We start from the raw sequence: 27,788 nt of genomic DNA, 5'->3' as shown, positions 1-27,788 counted from the left end.
CCTCTTTATCGCAAACCTGCAGGGACCTCCACGAGAGTGTACCTTGTTAGAGAAGACAAAATGCTATTTTCCCAAGGACTGGAGGAGTTTGGAAAGGGAGGGGAAAGCTCGCCTTCCTGCAATTTTCTCCACCCGTCCATTTCATATAGCCTCTTATCTGTTCCGTGAGGAATACAGGGCGCTGTCTTGTACTGAGACACACCATTGGTCCATCAAACACAGTACTGTCCACGCTGGCCGACAGCAGCAGCAGCTCTCCAGGGTTTCAGACAGGGTCTGTCCCAGCCTTTGCTGAAGATCAGTCACTCCTCCTCTGCCCTCCACAAAACACTACGCTGCGATTTGTATGCATTTGTTCATAGTGTAATATATTCAGTGCTTTTCTTCTGGGGGTATGCAGGGGTATGCGTACCCCTAAACATTTTGTGAATCTTTGTACTTTTGTCAATTTACTGTATTTATTTTTTCCTGATTTGAACTATAAAAATGGCAGTTTCCTTGAGTCAAAATGAGAGTACCCCTAAACATTTTAAAGAAAAAAAGTACTGAATATATTTATGTTTGTTTTTAAATGTATTGTAAGCCGTTGTTGTTATTTATTGAATTTATATACCCGGCGGTCTCAGGGCACTTCACAGAATAAAATCAAGATATAAAAGCACAAAATACCTAATGAAAACAAAAACAGCTCAATACCCCCCCGCCAACCCCCCCCCCCATTTAAAATTGGATCAACCAAAGACCTGGTTAAAAAGGAACATGATCATCATCATCATCATTATTATTACTATTATTAATTAGTTATTTACCTGTCCTTCCCCTTTTGGTCCCAGGGTGGGATGCAACACGTAAAACAAAATGTCAAAAAACAACTTACACTCACAAAAATAGGGATGGTCCTAAAAATAGACACATCTCAGGTGTCAAAACACTGAGGGCTTATCTACACTTAACTTTTCCTCTACGCTTTCCAGGCACAGTCTGTTCTTTAAAGCTCTGTGTCTGAGCACCCATTTTTATGGGGGTTTTTTGCTCTGGAGTTTCCCCAGAAAAACACCCTCTATAAAGCTGAATCACAGCGAACGGCAATCTGCGGACCAAAAAAAAAGGGGGGCGCTCGGACACACAGTTTTAAAGTGTGGCCCTGTACCTGGAAGGAGCAGAGCAAAAGGTAAGTGTTAATAAGTCCTGAATGGGGATTTGAACCCTGGCGTCTGAGGTCTTAGTGTCCAAGGCCCTATCCACTACAACACTGATTATCATCTTCCAAAGCAACTACTCTATTCCGAACTAAAAAATGGAAAGTATAATGCTGGTGGTCAACAAAAGAGATTTAAAGACTGTCTCAAGGCAAATCTACCGTATTTTTCGCTCTATAACACGCACCTGACCATAACACGCACGTAGTTTTTAGAGGAGGAAAACAAGAAAAAAATATTCTAAACGAAACAGTGGATATATGATTTTTGTGGTTCATGCTGTGGCCACAGACATGTGATCTGACGGTGAGTTTGGGGTAGCCCAATGCAAAAATCCTGAGGATCCATGTGGATCCATGCTTTGTAACCACGTTTTTGTGCCATTGCGGCCCCATGAAACAGTGGGTGCGTGTGTTTTTTGGTGCAGGCTGTAGCCATGGATATGCTATGTGATCTGATGGTGAATTTGGGGTGACCTAGTGCAAAAATCCTGAGGATCCATGTGGATCCGTGCTTTGTAACCACATTTTAAGTGGGGAGGGAAGGAAAAGAACTCAAGGGACAAGGAGCACGCGTGGGGTGTGTGGAGAAGGATGCTGCTGATAATGCAGGAGAGGCTCCTCTCCGGCTTTGCTCCTTTAGAACAAGCAGGCTCTGTGTCTCTCCCTCCTCCCCGGCAAGGAAACCATGATAGTAACCACTCTGAGACAAATCAAGAAAAATTGCGACCAACACTCTCCCCCAACAAGCGCAGTGAGGTCAAAACACACACACACGCAGAGAGGGAACTGGCCCTAAAGTCGCAGGGCGCTGGGGGAGTGAACGGGAAGCAAGAGAAGGAGAAGGAGCCCTCACACACACAGAGTGTCAATTCTAAAGTCGGAGGGACAGTGCAGGGAGAGTGAACGGGAAGCAGCAGGAGGAGGAGGAGCCCTCTCTCTCACACACAGACACACAGAGTGTCAATTCTAAAGTCGGAGGGAGAGCGCAGGGGCGCAGGGAGAGCGAAGGGGAAGCAGGAGGAGGAGAACGATAGCTCAAGGACACACACACACAGCCCCTACAGTGGCTAATCCAAAATCGGACAGCAAAAAACTGCAGGCAGGGACAGAGAGTACGGGGTTGTTTTAAAGCAGCCAACCCCGCTCTGCTTCTCTCCCTCCTCCCGGCTAGGCTGGCTGAAAAGCTTCGCTGCTACTTAGCAGATCTGTGGGGAGGAGAGAGGAACATAGAGGACGGGGTTGTTTTAAAGCAGCCAAGCCCGCTCTGCTTCTCTCCCTCCTCCCCAGCTCGGCTCACTGACAGGAGCCGCTTACACCTGCTTTGTTGTTTCAAAGCAAGCCACGGACTGCTCACAACTGCAGCAGATTCCCCCGCCATCTGTAGGCATTCGCTCCATAACACGCACAGACATTTCCCCTTACTTTCTAGGAGGAAAAATCTGCGTGTTATGGAGCGAAATTTACGGTAATTTTTTTTTAGTATAAACACCGACAACTGGGAAACACTGGTCTGCGAGCGCTCCAGCTGGGGAACAGCCTTTACCAAAGGTGTCATGGGCATTGAAGACGCTGGAACTCAAGACGCAAGGGAGAAATGTGCTAAGAGGAAGGCATGCTTGGCAAATCCACACCATGATCAATTCCCACCCGGAAACCAGTGTCCCCACTGTGGAAGGACGTGTGGATCCAGAATTGGCCTCCACAGTCACTTAAGGACTCACTGTTAAAACTGTGTTTATGGAAGACAATCTTACTTGGCTACGAGGGATTGCAGAAGAAGAAGAAGAAGAAGAAGAAGAAGAAGAAGAAGAAGAAGAAGAAGAAGAAGACAAGTGTATGTTTGTAAGGCTATGTTCAGACCTTGTGCTGAATGTAATCTTCCTGGCCCAGGAGATTCCTCAATTCTCAACCCCATCCACTGAATTTCACCATTACTTCTTTGTACCCTGAGCCATCCAATTTATCCAGATTCTCTTTGTGTTCTCCCCCATGGTTTCTCTCCCTGGCACATCGAGTTCTGACCTGGCTCCACTGAACGTTCCACCCATTTTTTCTGAAATCAGAAGTTGGTGCCCCAACAGTTTCTGCAACTGTTTGTATTTGTTTAAATGCAGTTAAGACTGTGTTTATGGAAGACAATCTTACTCAGCTATGAGTGATTGTGAAAGAAAGAAAGAAAGAAAGAAAGAAAGAAAGAAAGAAAGAAAGAAAGAAAGAAGTCTACAAAACATTCGTTCTACCAAGTTTCCCACAACTCTGCTTCGGCAATCCTTGGCCTGCCAGATTCTCTTTTGACCCACCTTGGGGAGAGCCATTCCCCCCTCCCCCAAACCTAGCAGCAACCTAAGTAACATGTGGACACATTTATGGGCTGCATCGATTGCGCTGCAATGATCCTGAAAGGAATGCAAAGGAAGTCATTGCAGAGGAAGGAGATACGGAGCCCCACTAGTTGCAGTAATGGGCTATAAACTGCACAACACAGCACTTATCTTTGGCAGTGCGATCCATTTTCATTCTTGTTTCTCTCTCTGTGTCATTGGACAGCAGAACGACACTATGGATTATGCATGGTTCTACCTCCCCAAGCAATTTTAGAACATTAAAGTCAAAAGCAAAGTAGCTTTGCTGCTTCTGCTGCTGCTGCTTTTCCAATAGTTTTTAAAACTGGGCTCGCTCAATTTTTAATAAACTCTGCTTACTCCTGCTAATTGCGACACGGCTCATTTAATGCAAATGGTGCGCTATCCTGGGGATAGAAGTCGGAGCAGATGGCTCCGAAACGTCATCTGGTTCTTACAAAGACCTTTGGATCACTTACAGCATCAGTGTTTACCATGGTCTCCTAAGTGTGAAGAATTTGAAGCTGTTTCTTCTGCTGAGACAGTGACCCTGGAATATCCCGGGGCAGTGGAAAAGCAAGGTGAGACCAAGGAGTGTGTAGGGAATTGTGGAACCAGAGGGGGAAGAACATAAATCATCAGGAGAAGCAGCACAGCCAAATGTCCTAGCTCATCACTGGCTTATTCCCCTTCAGTGCTCAAAAAAACCACTGCATTCTGGGGTGCAGATGGCCAATTTGCTGACATAGGATGCTACTGTGGACAACAGAAGATGTGTCTGTGTTGGGGACTGTGCTGAGGAGGGCTACACTGAGGAGGAATGGTGGGAGCCTCCCCCTCCCCCTGATCAAGATCCTGAATCTTCCCAGGAGCAGGACAGTATAGATTTGGAACAGTGGCTTGCAGAGGGGCATAGTTCAGAAGGCAGAAGCTGGGAAGTACTGGATGGAGAAGAAGCACTGGGGGGAGAGAGAGGTAGGCTGAGACCCTACCTGCCCGCAGACTTTCTCGCCAGAGTGGTACATGCTCTAGTTATTTCCTGCTTTGACTACTGCAACATGCTCACATGGGACTACCTTTGAAGGTGACCCGGAAACTACAACTAATCCAGAATGCAGCAGCTAGACTAGTGACTGGGAGCGGCCGCTGAGACCACATAACACCGGTCTTGAAAGACCTACATTGGCTCCCAGTACGTTTCCAAGCACGGTAGGTATGAGATCAGGTTATAAGATGTGGTAGCGACATGGGTGACTAGGGAGGAAGTGGATGGAGCCCTTAATTGGGAGCACCTTCATTCCTAGGAAATGCATTCTTCATTCTCTTGCTGTGATCATTAAAGTTTCTAACTGGTAAGAAGACTCCTTTTCCTTTGTTCCGCTTATCTACTGCCAAAGGGGGGATGGGGACGAAGGCGATTCCCTGAAGCCTGACAGACTGGCTATGGGGCATAGGGTGAGACAAGTCTCTTCAGCCCTGCAGGACTGCTTATTTCCTGTGTTGGGCTGTGTACACACAATATTTTTAAAGCACATGATTCCCCTCAAATAACTGGGCACATTTTATCCCTCTGTAGTTTACGCTCCCCCCCCCCCCTAGAGTTACAACTCCCAGCCACCCTTAACAAACTACAAGACCCAGAATTATTTAAGGTAAACAATGTGCTTAAAATCTTTTTTAAAGTTAGTGTGTATGCAGCCTCAGCAGATGAGTGGAAAACTCATGCCAAGATGTGGGGGCTGCATTAGTGGTGCAGCAAATTTCAGAACAGGGGGATTCGGAATAGGAACCCCCCCCCAGTTTATCAATCCCCAATTGAAATGAGCAAAAGCTTCCACTCATTGCTAGAAGGGAAGGCTATCCTGTACTCTCTCACTTTATTTTGCAGCAAATGGTAGACAGAGAGGAAGGAGTCCACACCACACTGCAGCTTGTATGATAACTGTAGCCCTTTCAAGAATTCTACATCCCGTAGTCTTTCTTATTGTGAGTTCCGCTGATTAATCAGGAATGGAAAGAATGATTAAAGCTTTTCAAATTAAGCACACTAATGATTGATAATGAGTTGATGAAAGGCGGTATCATGCAGATTACTCAACCATTCTCACGCATCAGATTAGTGAGAGCTAAGCTAAGGATGCCAAAATCCGAGAACTCTCCAACCAGCAAATAGAAACTTTCCTGGCATTAAAACAACAACAAGAACAACCTGTAAAAGGTAAAGGACCCCTTTCTGTTAGGTCCAGTTGCAAACGACTCTGGGGTTGCGGCGCTCATCTCGCTTTACTGCCTGAGGAAGCCTAGGTTTGTCCGCAGACAGTTTTTCTGGGTCATGTGGCCAGTATGACTAAGCTGTTTCTGGTGAACCAGAGCAGCGCACGGAAACGCCGTTTACCTTCCCGCTGGAGTGGTACCTATTTCTCTACTTGCACTTTCGAACTGCCAGGTTAGCGGGAGCTGGGACCGAACAATGAGAGCTCACCCCATCGCGGGGATTCAAACCACCAACCTTCTGATCGGCAAGCCCAAGGCTCTGTGGTTTACACCACAGCACCACCAGTTTTACACCAAAGTGTCATTAGGTACAACATGTAATCCTACTGAACTGCTAACAGTTAAGTGCATGCTCAGTGCAGTGTATCTGAAGAAGTGTGCATGCCCACGAAAGCTCATACCAAGAATTGACTTAGTTGGTCTTTAAGGTGCTACTGGAAGGAATTTTTTTTGTTTTGACTATGGCAGACCAACACGGCTACCTATCTGTAAATATCACTTTAGTTTGAGAACAAGAAGCCAGGAAATCATTCCACTTAATCAATCACCTCAACCAGGTGATTCATGCATTGCAGGGGGTTGGACTAGATCAGTGTTTCCCAACCCTGGTTTTCCAGATGTTTTCAGACTACAATCCCCAGCATCCCTGACCACCGGTCTTGCTAGCTAGGGATGATGGGAGTTGTAGTCCAAAAACAGCTGAAGCTCCAAGGTTGGGAAACACTGGACTAGATGACCCTAACCGTAACCCTTCCAACTCTTCAATTCTATTACTAAATGATGTCTGATCCTTTTGAAAGACATCTGAAGGCAGCCCTGTATATGAAAGTTTTAAATATTTGATGTTTTACTGTGTTCTTGTATCTGTTGTGAGTCACCCAGAGCGGCTGGGGAAAACCAGTCAGATGGGTGTGGGGTACAAATAACTAAAATATAATCACCATCAAAGTTCAAGGATGCAATTCAGCCACTGAGGATGCCCAGTCCTTGTTTGGGGCGGGCCCGGGGAAAATTACAAGAACTAGAAAGGACCACATTTGGACACCAGACCTATGCTAGGATCTTGCATGTTGAAAGGAAATGATGTACATCTTCATGTCCACATTTTGCCTGGGAATTGTCTTCTCACTTACTTCATCAGCTCTGGATCCTCTTTGTCATCCTTGGTAGGCGTGATCTTGATCCCACTTTTCTTGGCACGAGGGCAGCCCGACAGACTACATTTTTTAAAAAGAAGAAAAGAGAAGGCACCTTACTTGCAGCCTGGCAGCATGTTTCCTGCTCCCAGAACTCAAGTCGCTTCCAACGCCCCCCACCCTCCATTAATTTATCATTCCTTCCCCCTTTCTCAAGGACTCAGGGTAGGAAGAGGTTATATTCCCTGTCCCAAAATGCACACAATCTGAATTAGATAAAGTATACAGGGGTAGACTAAAACTGAGGAGAGCAGAGATGGGAGAGAACATCTTTCGTATCAGCTATCCTGTTCAACTCATTTTCTGGGCTTCACCCAAGGAATTGACCCGGTCTCTCCAAACCCACGCAAGGACAGCCAAGTGTGACTTATAGCGCAGCACTCAATGCACCAAAGGCCCAGGCTGACAATATTAGATACACACTGTCTTTCTGTGCAACCCTTCTTTTTTATCTCCGCCATGAATCAGGTACGTGCATTGCTGACATCATTTTAAACTCTTTCCGTTTGCCTCTTATATTCAAGTGAACCCTTTCTTCTCAGTACGGCTAGGATCTGCCATGTCCTTTGCACTCAAATTCTGTACCTTACCTTTCAGCTGGACTATTGTGACATTCATAGACTTTCTATCTTATTTCAAAGACTTTCTATCTTATTTAAATCCCCTCCTTGTACAGTGGACGCTTGGGTTGCAAACGTGATCCGTGCGGGAGGCACATTCGCAACCCACAGTGCTGTGTCTGCACACGCGCGGGTCACGATTCGGTGCTTCTGCGCATACGCAAAGCGCGATTTAGCACTTCTGCGCATGTGTGAGCGTCAGAACCCGGAAGTAACCTGTTCCAGTACTTCTGGGCTCAGTGAGGTGCACAACCTGAAAACGCACAACCTGAAGCGTCTGTAACCCGAGGTATGACTGTATTTTATTCCCCTGACACTGTTGCAATGTGCAAAAGCAGCCACCGATGAGTTTCCTTGCATTGCATGCTTCCGATTTGTCCCTCCTGAGCTCCCGCTTCTGAGGCTGCTCGCTTGGCCTGGGGCATGGTGCTTAAGCTAGCTGAGGCCATGCAGAATAAAGCCCTTTCCTGTTGCTTAAAAAGACTCGCACCTTTTCTTGCGCATGAGCTATGCACTGCTGTCTTGGGCATGGTGCATCATACAGACTCCCCCTCCTTCTTTCCCATGGACTCGTAGAAACCCTGCTGCAGGCTTGTGCTAAGAGTCACAACAGGACTGCAGAGGACTCTGACGTTACCAAACCTGCGTGGAGAGCCTGACTAGGTAACAAGTCTTTTCCGCAGAGAGCACATACAGTGGTACCTTGGTTCTCAAACACCTTGGTACTCAAATGCCTTGGTTGTCAAATGCCAAAAACCTGGAAGTAAGTGTTCTGGTTTTAGAATATTTTTTGGAAGCAGAACGTCCGATGCAGTTGTTGTTTATTGTTTCTGGGGCGCCTGCACCAATCAGAATCTGCACCTTGGTTTTCGAACATTTCGGAAGTCAAATGGACTTCCAGAATGGATTAAGTTTGGCACTCCTGTTTTTGCTATTTATTTTGTGTTTTTGTTTTTGAGGCTTTTTCAGTTAATTAGTTTTTGTGATTGTGTGGAACCCCATTCAGCTACTGATTGATTGATTGATTGATTGATTGATCGTGTGGCTGTGGAAATAGATAAAAGCCACCCCCATCCAATCAATGACTAGCATCAGTGCAGGCGAGAACAAAAAATTGATTTTTAATTTTATCATCTGCAATACTGTCTTATTTATTTTATAGTACAGTACATTGATTATTGCTTTCATTTTATGGATCCATGGTCTCATTAGATAGTAAAATTAATGTTAAATTGCTGCTTTAGGGGTTGTTTTTAAAAGTCTGGAACGGATTAGTCCGTTTTGCATTACTTTCTATGAGAAAGGGTGCCTTGGTTTTGGAACGCTTTGGTTTTGGAACGGACTTCTGGAATGGATTAAGTTTGAGTACCAAGGTACAACTGTATTCAACTCCCTGCATCTCGGTGATCATGCAACTTTCCCACCTCCATTTAATGTCCCTACACTGCAACCCTGTTGCATGCATCAAAGTAGCAGTCCTCATTTCAATGCCAGTTTCATTTCAATTCCCTTTCTTCTTACACAAGCTCCTCTTCTGCTGGGGCCAATGGAAAACCTCTGCATTGCCCCTATTTCACTTTTGCCAACACACACACACACCTACCCCAGATTTCCTGCATAAGAATACTTGTGCATTCAGAGTGCTTTGTGTAACCTTATTTCGTTTACTGAAATCTTTTAAAGCCACTTTTACCCCTGTTTTACCCTTCACCGCTGCACAACATCGACTTTCTGCAAAACTCCTTCCCTTCAACCGAACATCCCATTTTCCAGCAGCAAAAAAGGAACAATTTCTCCCCTTTGATTCTCCTCCCTGGGTGCTTTGATCATTCTGTTTCCGCACCTCACAAAGGGACAAAGTGGTGGTGAAAATTAAGAAGGAAGAGGGTGGGGGGGAAAGGAAGCCATTTGCTTTGAGGGGGAGAGACTTTGCAATTAATAGTGCCTAGATAAGAAGATATTTGCTAGCAGCCGGCGGCTGTTAATGGAAGTGTTCAATTGGGAGGCTGTGAGGTGCCCATTAATGTTTGGAAAAAAAAAGATAATAGAAGTCATAAATAGGTGGTGTTATTAACTGGAAATTTTGTGTCAGCTAAAATCTGACCCTTTTGTCTTTTATTTTGCTGGAGAGAGAGAGAGCTTCTAATCCGATTCGGGGAAATATATATGATTCAAGAGATGAAAGGAGGGCTCACTTCTTGCCAACTTTTCACAAGCACCCTGGAGTTTGCCCACTGAGCCACGAGCAAGTTTCCTATGAAACTGGAATGAAATTTTCGCCCTACTTGGGTGTTCACATGAGAACAATCATGCATTAAAGAGGGCCGGGCTGGATTTAGGTTTGATGAGGCCCTCAGCTACTGAAGGTAACGGGGCCCTTTATATGTCCAGCTGTCCTTTGTCAACAACAAATTGTCGCTGTATTTTGTGTGTTGAATATATGCTATATGGTTATTTATGGACCTAATAGGTATCTCAAGCCATTTGCTGATGTTGCCGTGCAACCAGTCCATGCAGAATGTAGGTACCCTATATATAGAAATGAGCAAACCAGTGATATTTTAGGGAGCAGGCGAGCAGGCGGGGCCCATGACTTACATCATAGGAGCCTATACAACACAAAACACTGTTGCTGCATGAAGGTTTTATTTTATTTGTTTTTTAGGACCCACGTACCTATGGGACTGCCACTCCTGATATGCCCCATGGAGGACCTTAAGGTCCACAAATGACAACATTTTGGAGGTCCCAGGTCACAAGGTGGTTAGATTGGTCTCAACTAGGTCCAGGGCCTTTTCAGTACTGGCCCCAACTTGGTGGAACGCTCTGTCACAAGAGACTAGGGCCCTGCAGGACTTGACATCTTTCCGCAAGGCCTGCAAGACAGAGCTGTTCTGCCTGTCCTTTGGTTTGGACTCAGTCTGACCCTTAAGTTTCCCTCCTCTTCTGGTTTTGATCTATGGGCTACTATTAAAATGAGGATGCATTTTAAATTATATTTTAACCTGTATTTTAAATTGGTTATTTATTTATTTATTTATTTATTTATTTATTTATTTATTTATTTATTTGTGGTTTTTTTTAATTGTAATTTTACTGGTGTTAGGTGCCCTGAGCCCCGCTCTGGCCAGGGAAGGCGGGATATAAATAAAAAAATATTTATTTATTTATTTATTATTATTATTATTATTATTATTATTATTATTATTATTATTATTATTATTTTATATTTTAGAAATGTACAGTACATCCAGTTTTTCCCATTTAATTTTTTTTGGGCCCCCAAGAGAGTGGGGCCCTAAGCTATAGCTTGTTTAGCATATACCGTATTTTTTGCTCCATAAGACGCACCTGACCCTAAGACACACCTAGTTTTTAGAGGGGGAATGCAAGGAAAAAAAATATTCTTTAAAGGGAGTGCTGAGCAGAGCCTGTATGCATTCCAGGCTCTGCTCAGCGCTCCCTTTCACGAGCCACGTGGAGCGTGTGTGCGGCGCTTGCAGGCTTTTCCCCGAGGAGGAAGAAGGGCAGCCTGTCACTGATGGGTTGCCCTTCTCCCTCCTCGGGGAAAAGCCCCCAAGAGCCTCACGCACATCCCACACGCTCTTTAAAGGGAGCGCTGAGCAGAGCCTTTCGCCTGCATTCACTCCATAAGACGCACACACATTTCCCCTTACTTTTTAGGAGGGGAAAAGTGTGTCTTATAGAGCGAAAAATACGGTACGTAAATCTGGCAGTGATTAGAGGAGGGGCTACTATCCAGCCAGCAACTGGGAGTTAAAATGGTGCTGGCTGAGGTGAGCCCTTACTCTACCAGTTACACAAAAAGCTGGGCTTTCGTATCTCCCACCTCAAAATCGGGAAGCAGCACTTTAAAGCAGAAGGGCACAGCAAATGAAAACAGAAGTTCATAAGAAAGCGAGAACATCTTGGTTGGAGGGTGGGCGGGTTATCATCCCTGACGTATTTCTTGCTCCATGTTGCAACTTTTCTCTTCATTGCACTGCGCACCAACTTCACCTCACCTGCAATCCATATTCCCTCCTCAACTTGTTTCCCTTTCTCTGCTTTTTCCTTCATTGATCACGGAAGGAATTTGCCTTTAATAGGCCATTTGCTTTCTACAATCCCCCTTCCCCAAGCCAAGCAAAATGCAAGAGAACTTCAGGGAGGTGGTTTATTATTAGGATAATTTATTGTGATTTATTGTTTGCCTTGGGAAGCAAACCATATCTTCACGATAAGCATTTTTAATTTTCCATCTCCTTCCTCTGCCCCATGAATCTCCTGGCCTTCAAAAGTGGCATTAGCCCTTCACGAAACTTCTGAGGATTTTTCTGGGCCCTGTCCTCCTAGATCCACCATTCCTTTCTCAAGCTCTCTGTCAAAACCCATTAGACATCTGAGACCATCTTTCCCGATATATCCTCTGTCTTTCAATGTCTCCCTCCCCATTCTCCTGAGAGGCTGTTTCTGGTTTCACTTGCCCTCCCATAACAGAGATGTGCTAAAAAAAAGAAATAAGAATTTGCATCACAAAAGAGGGCACCAGTTTGCGTATGGCAGTTTATATGTATTGCCTCTAACTTAGGACTCAGCTATACAGCTGCAAATAAAATATTTTCAATGTGTTGTAATGTGCAATATACAAACTTGACACTAGATGGCGACAGTGAGCTATGCCAAATTCAATGCATTTTTCAAAACTTTTTTTTTTAAAAAAAGCATTTTCACAGCATTTTTTATATGTGTGTAGATTCCACCTTAGAAATGATTGCTGCAAATAATCCTCAACTGCCACCTCAACTGTGTATGGGCAGTTTTAAGGCCTCTCCTGAGTGTCTTTAAAGCAGACTTGGCCTGAACAGAGGACAATTTCAAGTAGAGAATTGTCCTTTTCAAACTCTTCAAAACAGAGGGCTGTCCTCTGTAAAGTAGGGCATATAGCCACCCCAGATATGCTGTTTCAGGGGGGGAAATGGCTACAGGGGCTGGCAAGCCAGAAACCTTTGCAATGGGTGGGTTGTGATCAACACAGGGTGTAGCGAGTCAGAGTTCAGTACATGTTTGCTGGCTGAGGTAAAATATAAATCTTACATGCTCCATCCCTTTAAAAGCTGGTTATTTCGTGAGGGATGGCTGCCGACTGCTCACTTGGCCTCATGGTTGCCCGATAGTGCATTTCAAATCCTTTTCCAGGGCCTCAAAAGTTTCAGTTGTTGCTGACAAGTCACATACGAGGGGAGGGAAATTGTACTCAAAGCTGCCGCCCTTTTATCACACAGCAGTACAGAGGCCATTCCACCTCACGGAAGTGCCTCAAAGAACCATGGTGGCCATGCTTTGTGGCAATTTCTCATCCTCGCATACAACAGCAACAAAGCCAGATGTATCAGCTGTCGCTCACGAATGATCTAGGCTTTAAAGCAGAGCTCTCCGAACTTTTCACGTTGGCGGCACACACCTGCATCATTTCACAACACAGTACAGTGGTACCTCGGGTTAAGTACTTAATTCGTTCTGGAGGTTCGTTCTTAACCTGAAACTGTTCTTAACCTGAAGCACCACTTTAGCTAATGGGGCCTCGTGCTGCTGTAGCCCGATTTCTGTTCTTAACCTGAAGCGTATGTAACCTGGGTTAGCGGAGTGTGTAACCTGAAGCGTATGTAACCCGAGGTACCACTGTAATTCAGACCTTAAAAAACCTTGCGCCTGCCCCTCCTCAGTTTGTCCCAGGCAGCTTCCATCTTGTTTCCTCCTCAGTTTCCTCTCATCTCTCTCCACATTGCACAAAGAAGTCTGACTCACCTCCTGTGTGATGCATAATTTCCTGTTATGTGGCCGGAGCCGTCACAGCCGGGCGTTGGGCACCTGAAGAAGGAAAAAAGAAAGAGAAGCAGCTGAGGAACAAAGCTGCAAACTGATGGTGGCATTCAAGTCAATCTACGTCAAATGACACCGGCACGACTGCTGTCCACCTGTTTGCCTTCCGCTTCCACAGCAAAACAAGGATAAAATGATTTTGCAGACAATTGATTTGCCATACATGTTTGGGGTCTCCCTCTCTCGCTACTGAGCTATTTGTCAGTGTTTCGGGCCTTACATGTGTTGTGTACTAAAGTTCTCACCCTGGGCCAGCAGGGGGATACTGTAGATAGTTATGCAAATAAGGGATTGAAAGTGACGTTCAGTTATTGGATAGTTTTAGAAAATTGTTACAGTTACGTTGTACTGGAGCTCTATATAAGCAGGCTGACTGAGCCCTTCAGTTCAGTTCTGGCCTGTGAATAAACAAGAGCTGTTTGAAGAATCGCTGTGTCGTCTGATATGTTCACCCACAACTTAACAACGTGGATTTCCAGGCAGTATCAAAGAAGAAAATGCAAAAATAACAGAAGTAGATGCACAATCCTATTCAATGCTCCGTGGCTATGGCTATAGGATGTGTATGGGAAACCTGGTGAAAACGAGAGGATTAAGACTTGCGCTGGAACGAAAAATGCAACCATTTCCCTACGCTCCTCTTTACCGAATTCAAATTTAAACGTAAGCAAACAGTCTTTATTCAATTGTATGGAATACGGGTCTAGGGAGCAAAGCTCTCCTCCAACGAAAATCGCCAACACAACTTGAAATTCATTGTTCTTATCAGCAAGAAAATGTTTTCGAATACGAAGCAGAAATTTCTGGTGCTTCGCTCACCTGTCTTCCTCTTTAGTGCTGCAGTGGGCAGAAGGTGGGCAGACAACTCTGACCTGATGCCCTGCAGAGCTCAAGTTCTGAGAAGCAAACATTGAATTTGGTTTCATTTCTAAGCTTGGTTGCTTAAGAGGAACACGATGCATTCTCCCATTTCCACCTCATTGCTTCTTCACTGTCACTGATGTATAGAAATGTAAGCTTTGCCACTCATAACTCTTAGTATTTGCTACTCTGTCTCTGCATATCATGGGCACCTATTCTTCATTTCACAAGGGGATGGTGCTTTTTTGCTTCCCGCCTTTTGAATGTTGTTTTAACCCTCCAAATGTTGCGGAAGTACAACTGATTGAGGCTGTTGGGAATTGGTCTCCAACAACAACTGGAGGGCAACGTTTGGTGCCCATTGTTGAAGGAGATGCAAATGTTGGGATTTGCCACCAAAGTAGCCACATTCTCATCTTTTCCTTTAGTAATAATGCTTGAAGTAGAATTGTAGGAGCTTTGTCACTGAATTGTAGCTAGCTATGAAAGGTCAGGGGGACATGGGTGGCGCTGTGGGCTATACCACAGAGCCTAGGACTTGTCGATCAGAAGGTCAGCGGTTCGAATCCCTGCGCCGGGGTGAGCTCCTGTTGCTCGGTCCCTGCTCCTGCCAACCTAGCAGTTTGGAAGCATGTCAAAGTGCAAGTAGATAAATAGGTACCGTTCCAGCGGGAAGGTAAACGGCGTTTCTGTGCGCTGCTCTGGTTCGCCAGAAGTGGCTTAGTCATGCTGGCCACATGACCTGGAAGCTGTCTGCAGACAAACACTGGCTCCCTCGGTCTATAGAGGGAGACGAGTGCTGCAACCCCAGAGTTGTCCGTGACTGGACCTAATGGTCAGGGGTACCTTTACCTTTATCTTTATGAAAGGTCAAGCGACCTAAACTTGCCTAATCTGCAGCTGCTTTCAACTAAAAATGGAAGGGAGATCTTGGATCACCCACACCTCCTCTGTTTTGGAATACTGGTGGATATCAGATTTCCTGCTTTGAGTCTTGACAATGACAAGTGCACACCAGCTTTTTAGGATCTACTCTACTCTCCCCGAAAAGGGGGAGGAGCTAGAAAAGGTGCTCTATTTACACTGTGATCAACTCCCACTCAGAAACCTATGTCCCCATTGTGGAAGGATGTGTGGATCCAGAATTGGCCTCTACAGACACCTACAGACTCATTGTTAAAACCGTGTTTATGGAAGACAATCTTACTCAGCTATGAGTGATTGCGAAGAAGAAGAAGTATTCTACTACCTGTGCAACATATTTTGGCTTTCTCTGTGGTGGAAGTTGTGTTGATATCTCCATTTATGAGTCAGACCCAATACTGATGGAGTCCCAGACTCCACAGATCTGTTTCCCACGCCCTTTACTTTTCCTTTCTCTTCTCTAAGACTGTAATCTTTTCCGACTTTAGGTGAAAGACACCTTACAGCATCCTCAGAATTAGGCAATGCTCCTAAGAACACACATTTGTACAGATACATGGAAACAAATGCAGCATTGATCATAAGACAAAATACTAAACCTTTTCCGCTCACGGGGTGAGGTGAGGGAGAAATTGAGTTTAATTCAGTTCACAGTTTCAGGTCTGCTCTTATTTGATCCAAACGCTTTCTCCCATTTCAGCTTTGCAATGAGAAACAACTGAGTAAGGGCACCCCGGCCTTTGACATTCGAGGTGTATGTTTTTGAAGACCCGCCCTATTCTGGTGGCTGTAATTTGTTCTCTAAACCGTTTTTAATGTTGTATTTTAAATGGCTGTGAGCCACCCTGGGACCTCAGGGCAACGGGCAGGTAATGAATCACAATCACCGCCATAATTTCACTCTCTTGATTCAAAGTAATACATTGGAAGGGAACACAGTGCACAGAATGCTGTTTCTGCTAGCAGAGAGCAGGTACTTCTTAAAATATTTCAAGTTTGAAGAGGTGCAGCCCACAATGCGCTAAATATTTTGGGACATGTTCTAAAGAACTGTAACAAAACATTGACCATTCCAGGACTAAATGACTAAATGGCTGGATGACTAAAATCTCATCTAGCATCTTGAATGGGGAACGTAGTGGGAGACTTGAGGGTAGCAATAATTTGGGGACACAGGGATTATATTATGCTTCATCTTGCACTAAGGCTCCCCAAGCAACTATTCACAACTCCTCTGGAGTAATTAACACCGTATTAAGACACTTGGCAGTTCCTGGAGGATGATTTGAATCAGGGCCACACGTACCTGTGTGAAGAACATTGAATGCAAGTATATAACTTGCTTTCTCAAGGCTTGTTTTGTTGACATTTGATGACTTGCTGCCGAATGAGTGAAATGAAAGCACCGAAACTAATGTGGTTGAGGCACTGTGACTTGGAATGAAAGAATGAACTCTAATGTGCACAGAATTGTGATCTGCTTCTCTTTCCTCGTGGTGTTATTAAATATCCTGTCAAGACGTTTTGGTCCTATTATTGTATTTTTATTGATATTTGTAAACTGCTCTGGGTAGTTTCCCCTCCTTTTTGGCTGAAGAGTGGGGTATTTTAAAAATGAAATAAAAATAAAAAATAAAATAAAAGTGAATCATTCAATCATCTCTGAGGGGAAAAGAAGTCTACCAGGCTGGGAAGAACTTACCCTTTGGGGGAAATGAGATGGAACCAATGTATGAAATTGGGCTATGGTGAAATCAGCAGCAAGCTGCATTTGGGCACATTCTGGGCAACAGCACAGTTCAGCTGCGTCTGGCTTTTTAACCATATATTGCGGGTGATTCCAGACAGGGGCTCAATATTGCAAATGGGTGGTTCAGATATCGCAAGCAGGTTGTTGGCTTAAACCGTCCTCTGCCCCACAATAAGTATCTGTCTGAAATCACCCTGGAAGCACTTTGTGTTCATGTGCAAAGAAATACCGTATTTTTCGCTCTATAGGTCGCACTGTATGATAGGACGCACCTAGTTTGGGGGGGGAGGAAACAAGAAGAAAAAAATTCTGAATCCCAGAAGCCAGAACAGCAAGAGGGATCTGGCTTCTGGGATAGCCTCTTGCTGTTCTGGCTTCGGGGACAGCCTTTGAAGCCTCCACAGGGCAGCGGGGTGCCTTCACCCCGCTGCCCTATGGAAGCTTTGCGCAGCTAACCCCAAACTAGAACAGTGAGATGGAGCGCTGCGCAGCGCTCCGTCTCCCTGTTTTGGCTTTGGGCTTAGCCGCGCAGCCTGCATTCGCTCCATAACACACACACACATTTCCCCTTACTTTTTAGAAGGGAAAAAGTGCGTCCTATAGAGCGAAAAATACGGTAACTTGTTTGGGAATTATTCCAGAGGAGGACCTTCATTTCTTAAACATCCCAGTGCACTTTAGAAATAAACTATCCCTTGTTTAATTATATTTTGAGGGCTACATTCCCCCCCAAAATAATTACTTAGGTTTCACCAAATGGCGCTTATTTCCCAACAAGCATGTATTTTTTAGTATTAGGATGGATGCATATTTAGCACAATACCCCCTTCTCTCCAAACTGATTCACATAAAAGCACTTTTTGGATCCAGCCTCCATCCATTCTTACTGTTTCTCCCTTGTTTCCATAGGTTGAATGTTAATGGAGTCCAAGTCTCTCAACTACTCTAGCCTAGATTCCAGTTTAGTTCACCATGGCAAACCATGCCTGATGGAATAGTACTGGTTGGTCGAATTGGATGGCTGGACATTCAGTTCAGGGTCAGCCTGACTGAAAAACATCAAAAGTCACAATGGAGAAAAAAAATAAAGCCCTCAAAGTAGTCATGTCAATTGACTTCCGCTGAGAAGCAAGTGTTAAAACAACCGTTCACGTGAAGTAACCAGTCACGTTAATGTGAAAATGGGACTGACGGAAATACAACCAAATGACTGATTTTCCTCGCTTACTGGAGACCTTTACATTCACACCTTGAAAAATGCATGTGTTTTCTTCCTCTTAGATCCCCCATTAAAATTCTTCTTTTGCAAACAGAAATCCTCCTAAAAGTTAACATACCGCCCAAGTGCAATTCACCTGATTTGGCTTTGTATAAAGTATGTACGGATAGTTTGAGCGGTCGTTAATTTGCTGTTGTCAACATGATGAGAAAGCCATCTTCAGATGGAGGGAACCGGTATGAACATTTTGGGCTTCACTAAGCTGTTCCTCAGGTAAAGAGGAAAGGCCCTCTGTAAATCTTGCAGAAACCCCCTTTCACAAATCACCCTTTTTTCTCAGCCTGTGGCAGAAAGTTAATCAACCCGTCCGGGGGTGGGATGGGGTGGGAAATAGTACTGCTTTATTATCCAAGAAAATTTCTGGCAATGTTGCAATCTCCAAAAGACCATGAAGAAAGAAGTGTGAGGGGGAAAAAAAGAAAGACACATCTCCAGGATAGCCAATAAAAAATATAAAAAATCTGCCTGGAGTTCAACGGAATATATGTATCGGAAGATTCTAAGCCAATGATCTCCTAGCAGCAATTGAATATTATTCAACATGTTGCGTATCTCCCAGCTCAATATTGTTTTGTTTGCATTGGCAGTTTAAGATCAATTTTTTTAAAACTCACAGGCAGGTTTCTTATTAGCCTTTTTCTAAAGGAAAAGTGCAGAGGGAAGGGAGAAAAAGGCAGAGAGGTAGCGAAAAGGGGAGAGAGAGAGAGAAAGAGAGAGAGAGAGGGAGAGAGAGATTCAAGTTTAGCGCAAACATACTTGAGGTCAGCAGAATGTGCAGCCATGAGATTTCTGAGGCTCTTGTCAGCAAGAGGGCAACCAGAAAGGCTGAAAAAGAAGAGATAGAATATTTGGGTAAGCTAAAAAAAAAAAAAAAAGGTAGGGGAGGTAAAAGAAAAGGGGAAGAGGAAATAGAACCAAAGTATCCACACTATTTTTATATTTTTTTAAAAAAGAGAGATCTTTAAGAGATTGTCAGAGCCTGAAAGAATAGCGTAGGTAAGGTCAACTAACCTGCGGTGAGAGGCATAATTCCCCGTGATGTGTCCGCTGCCATCACAGCCTGGGGTAGGGCAACTGAACAAAAATAATTATGGGGAAAAAAACGTGAGTGGCAAAAAAAATTAAAGAAACCAGTAAGATTCATGCATATGTAAAAAAATTTAAAAATATAAAAAGGGAGAAGAAAATCCTTCTTCTGTAGAAATCGGGGAGAAAAATTACCATAGGGATTTTTTTTTTTAAGGAGTCCAACCACGCTTCCTTTGTAAGCACCATCGATTAGGAAATTTGGCATCTTGTCAGCAGGATTATATATATTTTTATATACAGCTATATAAATTGCATACACTGGCTAAGGAATTTTGTGCGGGGGGATGTAACTGACTGACATCTTAAGGGCACCCCCCACCACGTTGCTCCCCCCTTTCCTTTTTATAAAATCAGTATACAATGATTTAAAAGACTTAGGACGAGAACGCTTGAAGAATTGCCTGCACCCATATGCACCTACTATACATTGAGGTGTATAGTAAAGGATTTTCTCAGGTGAGGCAGGTACCTAGCATGGAAATGACATTATCAGTGTTGATCTCCCAGCCATGGGATACTTTTCCAAGAAAGGTTTGCCTAGTTCCTACACAGTTGTATTTTTGGCACCAGGTAAAAAAACACAATAAAACAATAAAACACTCAATTTTCAGCCTTAAGTTTTAATTCTGTTGACTGCTTCTATGCTTTTTGTGACATCCTGCCTTGGCGTGCTCTGGTCCATGGGGTCACGAAGAGTCAGACATGACTAAACAACAACAACAGCCTTGTTTTATCGGTACAGCGGTACCTCGGTTCTCGAACGTCTCCTTTGTCAAATGTTTTGGAACCGGAACGCTGAAAACCCGGAAGTAAACGCTTCCGTTTTCGAACGCGCCTTGGAAGTCGAACGACTTCTGCTGAGTTTTTTCTTCTTCAGTTTTCTCCATTGACTTTTCAGACTGCCCTTTGTGCCTCGGTTGTCGAACGCTTCAGAAGTCAAACGGTCTTCCGGAACAGATTACGTCCGACAACCGAGGTACCACTGTAAACTTTTTAAACTGCAGTGAGATTTCCCGGGCCTGCTCCCTGCTTGACCCTTTGGATAAAGCTGGGACGCCACACAGGGGCAGGTCCTGTGTTGTGTTTATGAAGGACTGGTGGTGGGAGGCAAGCTACTGAATGGACAGCAGTTCCCCCCTTTTAAAAAATTCTAAAATTTCATGCATTGTGTCCTATTGCTTCCTTAAGCCAGAGGTGGAGCTGGGAGAATGGTGTCTTGTTTTCATCTAGTTCATTATTTTGCTTACGGCAGTAGTCCACCCAATGCCTCTGGGAAGCTTGGATGCAGAGCTTGGGCACAAGAACATCCCCCTATTGTTTGTTCCCAATGTGGTACCTCTGGACACAGAGTTTCTATTAAGCTGACACGGCTGACAGGAGGAGCTTGGATGGAGAAGCAAGGAAAAGAGCAGATAGGTGGTCCTGTAGAAAAGTAAAAGACTCCTGGGAAATGATATATAATGAATTGAAAAAGATGTTTAAGGTAAAGGTAAAGGTAAAGGTACCCCTGCCCGTACGGGCCAGTCTTGCCAGACTCTGGGGTTGTGCGCCCATCTCACTCAAGAGGCCGGGGGCCAGCGCTGTCCGGAGACACTTCCGGGTCACGTGGCCAGCGTGACATCGCTGCTCTGGCGAGCCAGAGCCGCACCCGGAAACGCCGTTTACCTTCCTGCTGGTAAGCGGTCCCTATTTCTCTACTTGCACCCGGAGGTGCTTTCGAACTGCTAGGTTGGCAGGCGCTGGGACCAAGCAGCGGGAGCGCACCCCGCCGCAGGGATTCGAACCGCCAACCTTTCGATCGGCAAGTCCTAGGCGCTGAGGCTTTAACCCACAGCGCCACCTGCGTCCCTTCAATGTTTAAGGTAACCTTCGCTAAAAAACCAGAAACCTTTTTACTTGCACTAACAGGGGATGGAATACCTAGGGAGCTAAAAAGGTTATTTATGTATGCTGCTTGCCCGAACTGGAAACAGGAGAAGACACCAAAAAAGAAGAACAGGTAACTAAGATGATGGACTATGCCAAAATGGCAAAGATGATCACAAAGATCAGAGATCAAGATGGGAAAAAAGTTTGAGCAGGAACGGAAGAAATTTATAGGCTATTAAAAAGACCACTGTAAATATATTAAAATGTTAGCAGGTTTGAGATAACATTTATGTAATTAAATAATTGGAAATTAAGATAAACAAGAGGGAAAACAAGGATTTGGAGATAAAAAGACATGTAAGAAATTATGTGGGAAAAGATCGGAACCCAGGGGAGGAGAGGAGGGAAGTCTATATTGTTTCTTTTTTTCTTTTTTGGAAAAGCATTGAATTTATGAATTCTGGGGTTATAAAATTTGAAAATAAAATACTGTATTTTTTGCTCTATAATACTCACTTTTTCCCTCCTAAAAAGTAAGGGGAAATGTGTGTGCGTCTTATGGAGCGGATGCAGGCTGCGCAGCTATCCCAGAAGTCAGAACAGCAAGAGGGATTGCTGCTTTCACTGCGCAGCGATCCCTCTTGCTGTTCTGGCTTCTGAGATTCAGAATATTTTTTTTCTTGTTTTCCTCCTCCAAAAACTAGGTGCGTCATGTGGTCTGGTGCGTCTTATAGAGCGAAAAATACGGTATTTTAAAAAAGGAAAAGAACAGGCAGCGAGTCAAGATTTGGGTGGGTGGATCTGAGGAAGAGATATCGCATTTGAGAAGCTTGCCATGATGGGTGAGACTTGTGTGAATCTGCAGTAGGAACAAATAAGGCAGTTTTTGGCCTCTTTACAACAACAGCACTTGCACAGCATAAGCCGGACTCCATTCTCACCCTTGATGGTGGCCAGGGCCAGATTTAGGTTTGATGAGGCCTTAAGCTACTGAAGGTAATGGGGCCCTTTATATGTCCAGCTGTCCTTTGTCAACAACAAATTGTCGCTGTTTTTTGTTGTTGAATATATGCTATATGGTTATTTATGGACGTAAAAGGTATCTAAAGCCATTTGCACATGTTGCCGTGCAACCAGTCCATGCAGAATGTAGGCACCCTATATATAGAAATGAGCAAACCAGGGATATTTTAGGGAGCAGGCTAGCAGGCGGGGAGGAGCCTATACAAACAAAACACTGTTGCTGTATGTAGGTTTTATTTTATTTGTTTTTTTATTTTCTATTTTGGAAATATACATCCAGTTTTTCCCCCTTTAATTTTTTTTGATGCCCCCAAGAGAGTGGGACCCTAAGCTATAGCTTGTTTAGCTTATACGTAAATCCGGTGGCTCACGTAGGGATGAACGTCCTCTCCTTCCTAGATGTTACTTGCTTGTGGCAATTGGGTTCTGCACTGTGCACCAGCACGAGGGTTATGGGTGATTTTTGTAATTGTTAGCGCTTGCATTTTTTTAAAAAAGTACCAAATCCATGCTTGTGAACAGCAATGGAATACAGTTCTCTCTCTCCCTATAAAGCGGACTGAACATGGAAGCACAATGCCAGAGGGCTGCTGCAGCTGCTAAAACCAATCCACTGGATTGCACTGTCTTGGAACAAAAACGTTGTAGGAATCCTATACAGTAGCACCTCGGCTTAGGTAACCCTCTGATTATGTAATCTTCATGTTACGAAAGCTGCAAACCTGGAAGTATCGGACCGGGTTTCGCTGCGCGCACAGGCGCAGAACAGTGAACCTTGGGTTGCGAAAACCTTGGGATCCGGCCAGACCTCCGGAATAGATCCTGTTCACAACCGGAGGTACCACTGTAATTTTCCACTTCTTCCAGCAGTTTGGGAATCTGCCGACATGTTTAATAATAATAATAGTAATAATAATTATAATAATAATGTTCAAGGCCATGTTAGGGAGGAATGTGTGTACATTGTCTGGGAGGAAGCGAGATCTGTTTTTCTCAAGTGGTATCAGAAGGAAACGTTTCAGAATTGACAGATGACTATTACGTAAAGATGAAAGAGGATTTACTCTACCCGACTATGCTGAGGACAGGTTATAGCAATGTATAAAAGCCATAGCAGGAATTGGCAACTGAACAGGTGATGTGTAGGGAGAAGGGATGTATGTATTTTGAAATGATAGTTAGAAAAAGTTATTTTATTGGAAGCAGCAACAGAGGGGGGGGGGAAATGGAGGGGGCATCTGGGGGGTGGGAAGTCAGCTTTTAAATTTGTATTAATTTGGTGACAATTTGTTAAACATTATGTAAAATCCATAAAAATAATTGGCATGCATATCTATCTATCATCTATCTATCTATCTATCTATCTATCTATCTATCTATCTATCTACTATCATCTATCATCTATCTATAATTTACACATTTTAAAAAAACACCATCTACCTTCAACACAACGAATCTGAAAATAAATTGCAGCTTGATTTCATTGTGCCCAATCTAAGAAAAGCACACATTTATTTATAACATTATTTTATTCTGCCTTGACCTTCAAAATGTCCCCTTAGGTGCTTTGCAGCGTTAGAATTGTACAGTACAAAAACTTTAAAAGGAGATTAATTCTACAACATTATTAAGACTTCAATGAAGGAAAAGTGGCAATTTCAATAAGTTCCAGAACATAAGTCTTTTATATCTTTTGCAGTTCATAAAGTTTTTATTTCAGTGTACCTTTTATTATGTGGATATTTTTTTTGGGGGGGGGAGAGGGGGCAAAGCACATTAACGGGTGAATGAGCGAGTATCTCTTCGGAAGCAGAGATGTCTTGGTGTGAATTCTTCCTTTGATTTCAGCCAGGTTTCAAATGCAGGCCTGCCCCCCGAAAACAAATTTCTACTTTTTGCATGCATATCAAATACAATTTAATTACATCTAGCAAGTAATGAAGAATGAAACACGAGATGTGGTGTTGGCAGGGAACAATCCTGCTCCTGTTTCCTGTAATGTGAAAGGCTAGCCCATCCCATTTTTTGGAGGGTGGTGGGCCTAAGTCTCTCCTGCCCCATTTCTGATCAGATTTCTAATGGATTACACTTCCTGGAAAGACATACTTAAAAATAAAAAGTACCCACAAGGGTTTCTGAGGGGCTTGCTGCCTTTAACCCCCACCCCACCCCATTTTTGTGGTGGATGGCAAGATGGAGCTCAACATCTTCTTAGCCTGTTATGCAGTTCCTTAGAGCTTTCAAAGTGTTTCCATTTCCCCATATCTTTACGGCAACCATGTAAGGCAAGTAGTCTTCCAGTATACAATTTTACCCGCATATTTCTGGGGGTGAGTGGGTGGGTCCATGCCCAAGTCTACTCACACGGTGAGATCGTGGCTGTGGTGAGATCTGAAACTAAGGCTCACAGCTAACATTCTTAGTTATTGCACTGCAGCAAAGAGGTGAGCTTTTCGAATGGTCTTACCATTTATATATAAAAGAATAATTTATATAAAAATAATAATTTATATAAAAAATAATAATGTCGTTGCCCTGAGTTAGAAGTTGACTATAACTGTGTAGACATTCTGTTTCTACATTCTACTGGACACTTACTCATAAAGTGTCAGGTCAGTTATTTAGCCAGACAAGAATACAAGGAATGCAGGGAGGGACATGATTTGGGTACGGCGGGAGCTGTAGGAGAGCATGGAAAAACAAGGTGTGGCGGAACAAACCATTTACTCAAGGTCACTTTGGGGCCTCTCGTGGGGCCTGAACACCCAGCACAAACACCTGTTGGGTGCCTCCTAACTGCCTGTCCTCCTGACCATGGGCTTATCTGGTGGCACCATACAAGCCAGCCACCATTTTGAACTTCCACAAATGCCCCATTGGCTTCCCAGATCCAGCTGCTGCCAATAACCCTGTATCAGGGAGGAGACACTGATGTGGGACTGGCTCTACCGTTTCTGAAACCTGAAGCAAGTCATCCCTACTGAACAGCTGAGGGCTGTACTGGCTAGACTGGGATGGGTCCCATGCCACTGCTGGGCCAGAAATAGCTATGAAATCATTATACAACTACCAGCAAAAGATCACTGGGAAGAGACAAATGTGTATGGGGAAGACAGGATGATCCAGGGACTCCTTGACATTACACTCTCCTCTGTGCATTTTTCAGATCTCCCTAAGGGTAATGGAGAGGGACGCGGGTGGCGCTGTGGGTTAAACCACAGAGCCTAGGACTTGCCGATCAGAAGGTCGGCAGTTCAAATCCCCGCGACGGGGTGAGCTCCCGTTGCTCGGTCCCTGCTCCTGCCAACCTAGCAGTTCGAAAGCCCGTCAAAGTGCAAGTAGATAAATAGTTACTGCTCCGGCGGGAAGGTAAACGGCATTTCTGTGCGCTGCTCTGGTTCGCCAGAAGCGGCTTCGTCATGCTGGCCACAAGACCCGGAAGCTGTACGCCGGCTCCCTCAGCCAGTAAAGCGAGATGAGCGCCGCAACCCCAGTCCCTTTACCTTTAAGGGTAATGGCAGATGGGCATCCTTATTGATTTGCTACCTTGGCATTCAGAAATGACTGGTTTGCCACTGTGGTAAGCAAATTGGCCTCTTTAAGAAACCAACCTGGCAATTACAAGAGCTTGGTGAGTTTCCCCAAAGAAATGGGATACTTCCATTTTCATTGCATGCTATTGCATAATGAGCAGGTTCAATAAAGTCCCTCTTCTCAAGGGCTAATGGTAAAGGGACCCCTGACCGTTAGGTCCAGTTGCGGACGACTCTGGGGTTGCGGTGCTCATCTCGCTTTACTGGCCGAGGGAGCCGGCGTACAGCTTCCGGGTCATATGGCCAGCATGACGAAGCCGCTTCTGGCGAACCAGAGCAGCACATGGAAACACCATTTACCTTCCCGCTGGAGTGGTACCTATTTATCTACTTGCACTTTGATGTGTTTTTGAACTGCTAGGTTGGCAGGAGCAGGGACTGAGCAGGGAGCTCACCCCGTCGTGGGGATTCAAACCGCCAACCTTCTGATCAGCAAGCCCTAGGCTCTGTGGTTTAACCCACACTGCCACCCACGTCCCCCTCTCAAGGGTTAGATGCGAGCAAAGTGCTGCCACTTTTGAGATTATGGCTCAGGAGTTCCTGAATGATGTGTTTCTGTTCCAGAGCTTCAGGCAGGGAGAATTTGCAACATTAACTTTAAGATTAATATAACCCAAATTAAAACCCAGTTTCTGCTCCTGCTCTCATAATCGCTAATGTTAGGTTTGAAGAAACACCACTCCAAACCTCCAGGTCACATTAATACTGATAAACATGTAAGCATTGATACCTTTCTGTTACTAAGTGTTGAAAAACATGTGCTTCTTTTCATTGTGTGTACATTACCGTTAGTATTTTTAAAAGGATAAATTTTTTAAAGGATATTGTTTACCATCCACAATACTGGGGGGAATAAAAATGCCATATGAGGGAAGATTTACATCTGTTTTGTAAAAACCTGGGTCTTATTCACCCAATGCTGGCACGACTCTGAATGTTTTCATATTATTTATATCATGCTATACGTTTAGATATGTTATTCATTTTTTAAAAAATTGGGAGCTCCTAGTGCCCTCCCATCTAGGCACTGATGTGGTCCACATTTTCCTAGCGTCTCCAATACTGTAGGATTAGATTTTGTCAGATAAATCACTGGATCCTTTTCCCTTGCTGTGCTAATATTTTATTTGCAGGGATATTTGTCTTTTTTATACTAAAAATATGAGTGAGGATTCAAACTTGTGAATCTCCCACCTTTAGGTGGTGCAGTCCAGCATAAAACTCAGATCTTACGACCAAATTAGATGTGATGCTAAATGTGTGAGTATCAATTACACCTGTCTTTAAGGAGAAAATTTGGTTACCAATGCAATAAATAACTGCTCACACCATTTCTGCAGAAAATTACGTGACTCATCAGTACTCAAGACACTGGTATTTAGCTCAGTAATTTGTAAACTCTTTCACTACCCAGTTGGAGATTCTACATTTTCCCCATTCTCTGCTGTCCTCATTGAGATCAATATCATGTTTTCCTGTGAGACTGATGTCTCAAAGGCCTTGGAGTGAATGGATTCTGAGGAACAGATCATGGAGAGTCAGCAGGAGACTCCAGAATTTGAATTTTCAAGTTGAGTCTTAGGTTTTAAGGATCTCGCCAGTTTTGCAATGCTTGCAGATGGTGTTCTCTGCAGGTGCTGGTGATATTACATTTTCTCGTTTTGTATCTAACATTTTGTTTACAAAGTGTTTGACTAAGAGGACATAAAAGTCAAAATGTAAATAGCCAATTCAACCCTGCCCCCATTTTCTCAGAAGTATACACTAATGATATGAGAATTACCATATTTTTCCATGTATAAGACTAGGTTTTTTCCTAAAAAACAATGTCCAAAATTTGGGGGTGTCTTATACATGGGGGCCATCTCCCCCCATTTTCCTAAA

The 27,788-nt window shown here is 44.1% G+C and overlaps 1 protein-coding gene across 6 annotated transcripts in view; it reads right to left on the bottom strand.

Annotated features, from left to right (window-relative positions):
- MYT1 (myelin transcription factor 1) overlaps positions 1–27,788 on the bottom strand; it is a 171,587-nt gene that overhangs the window by 25,821 nt on the left and 117,978 nt on the right. For 3 of the 6 annotated variants that reach the window (XM_083744143.1, XM_083744142.1, XM_083744145.1), the window contains exons 15-18: positions 19,342–19,404; positions 19,087–19,155; positions 13,442–13,504; positions 6,951–7,034 (exon numbers count right to left, since the gene is read on the bottom strand). In XM_083744143.1, the coding sequence (XP_083600269.1) occupies positions 6,951–7,034; positions 13,442–13,504; positions 19,087–19,155; positions 19,342–19,404 (279 nt within the window). The remainder of the gene's footprint in view (positions 1–6,950; positions 7,035–13,441; positions 13,505–19,086; positions 19,156–19,341; positions 19,405–27,788) is intronic. The other 3 variants (XM_083744144.1, XM_083744146.1, XM_083744147.1) reach the window with 1 other exon arrangement.

The sequence above is a fragment of the Podarcis gaigeae genome (assembly GCF_964106915.1).
Source record: "Podarcis gaigeae genome assembly, chromosome: 6".
NCBI classification, from domain to species: Eukaryota; Metazoa; Chordata; class Lepidosauria; order Squamata; family Lacertidae; genus Podarcis; species Podarcis gaigeae.
Note: the sequence above shows the minus strand (reverse complement) of the source record. Positions and strands in the feature narration are given on the sequence as shown.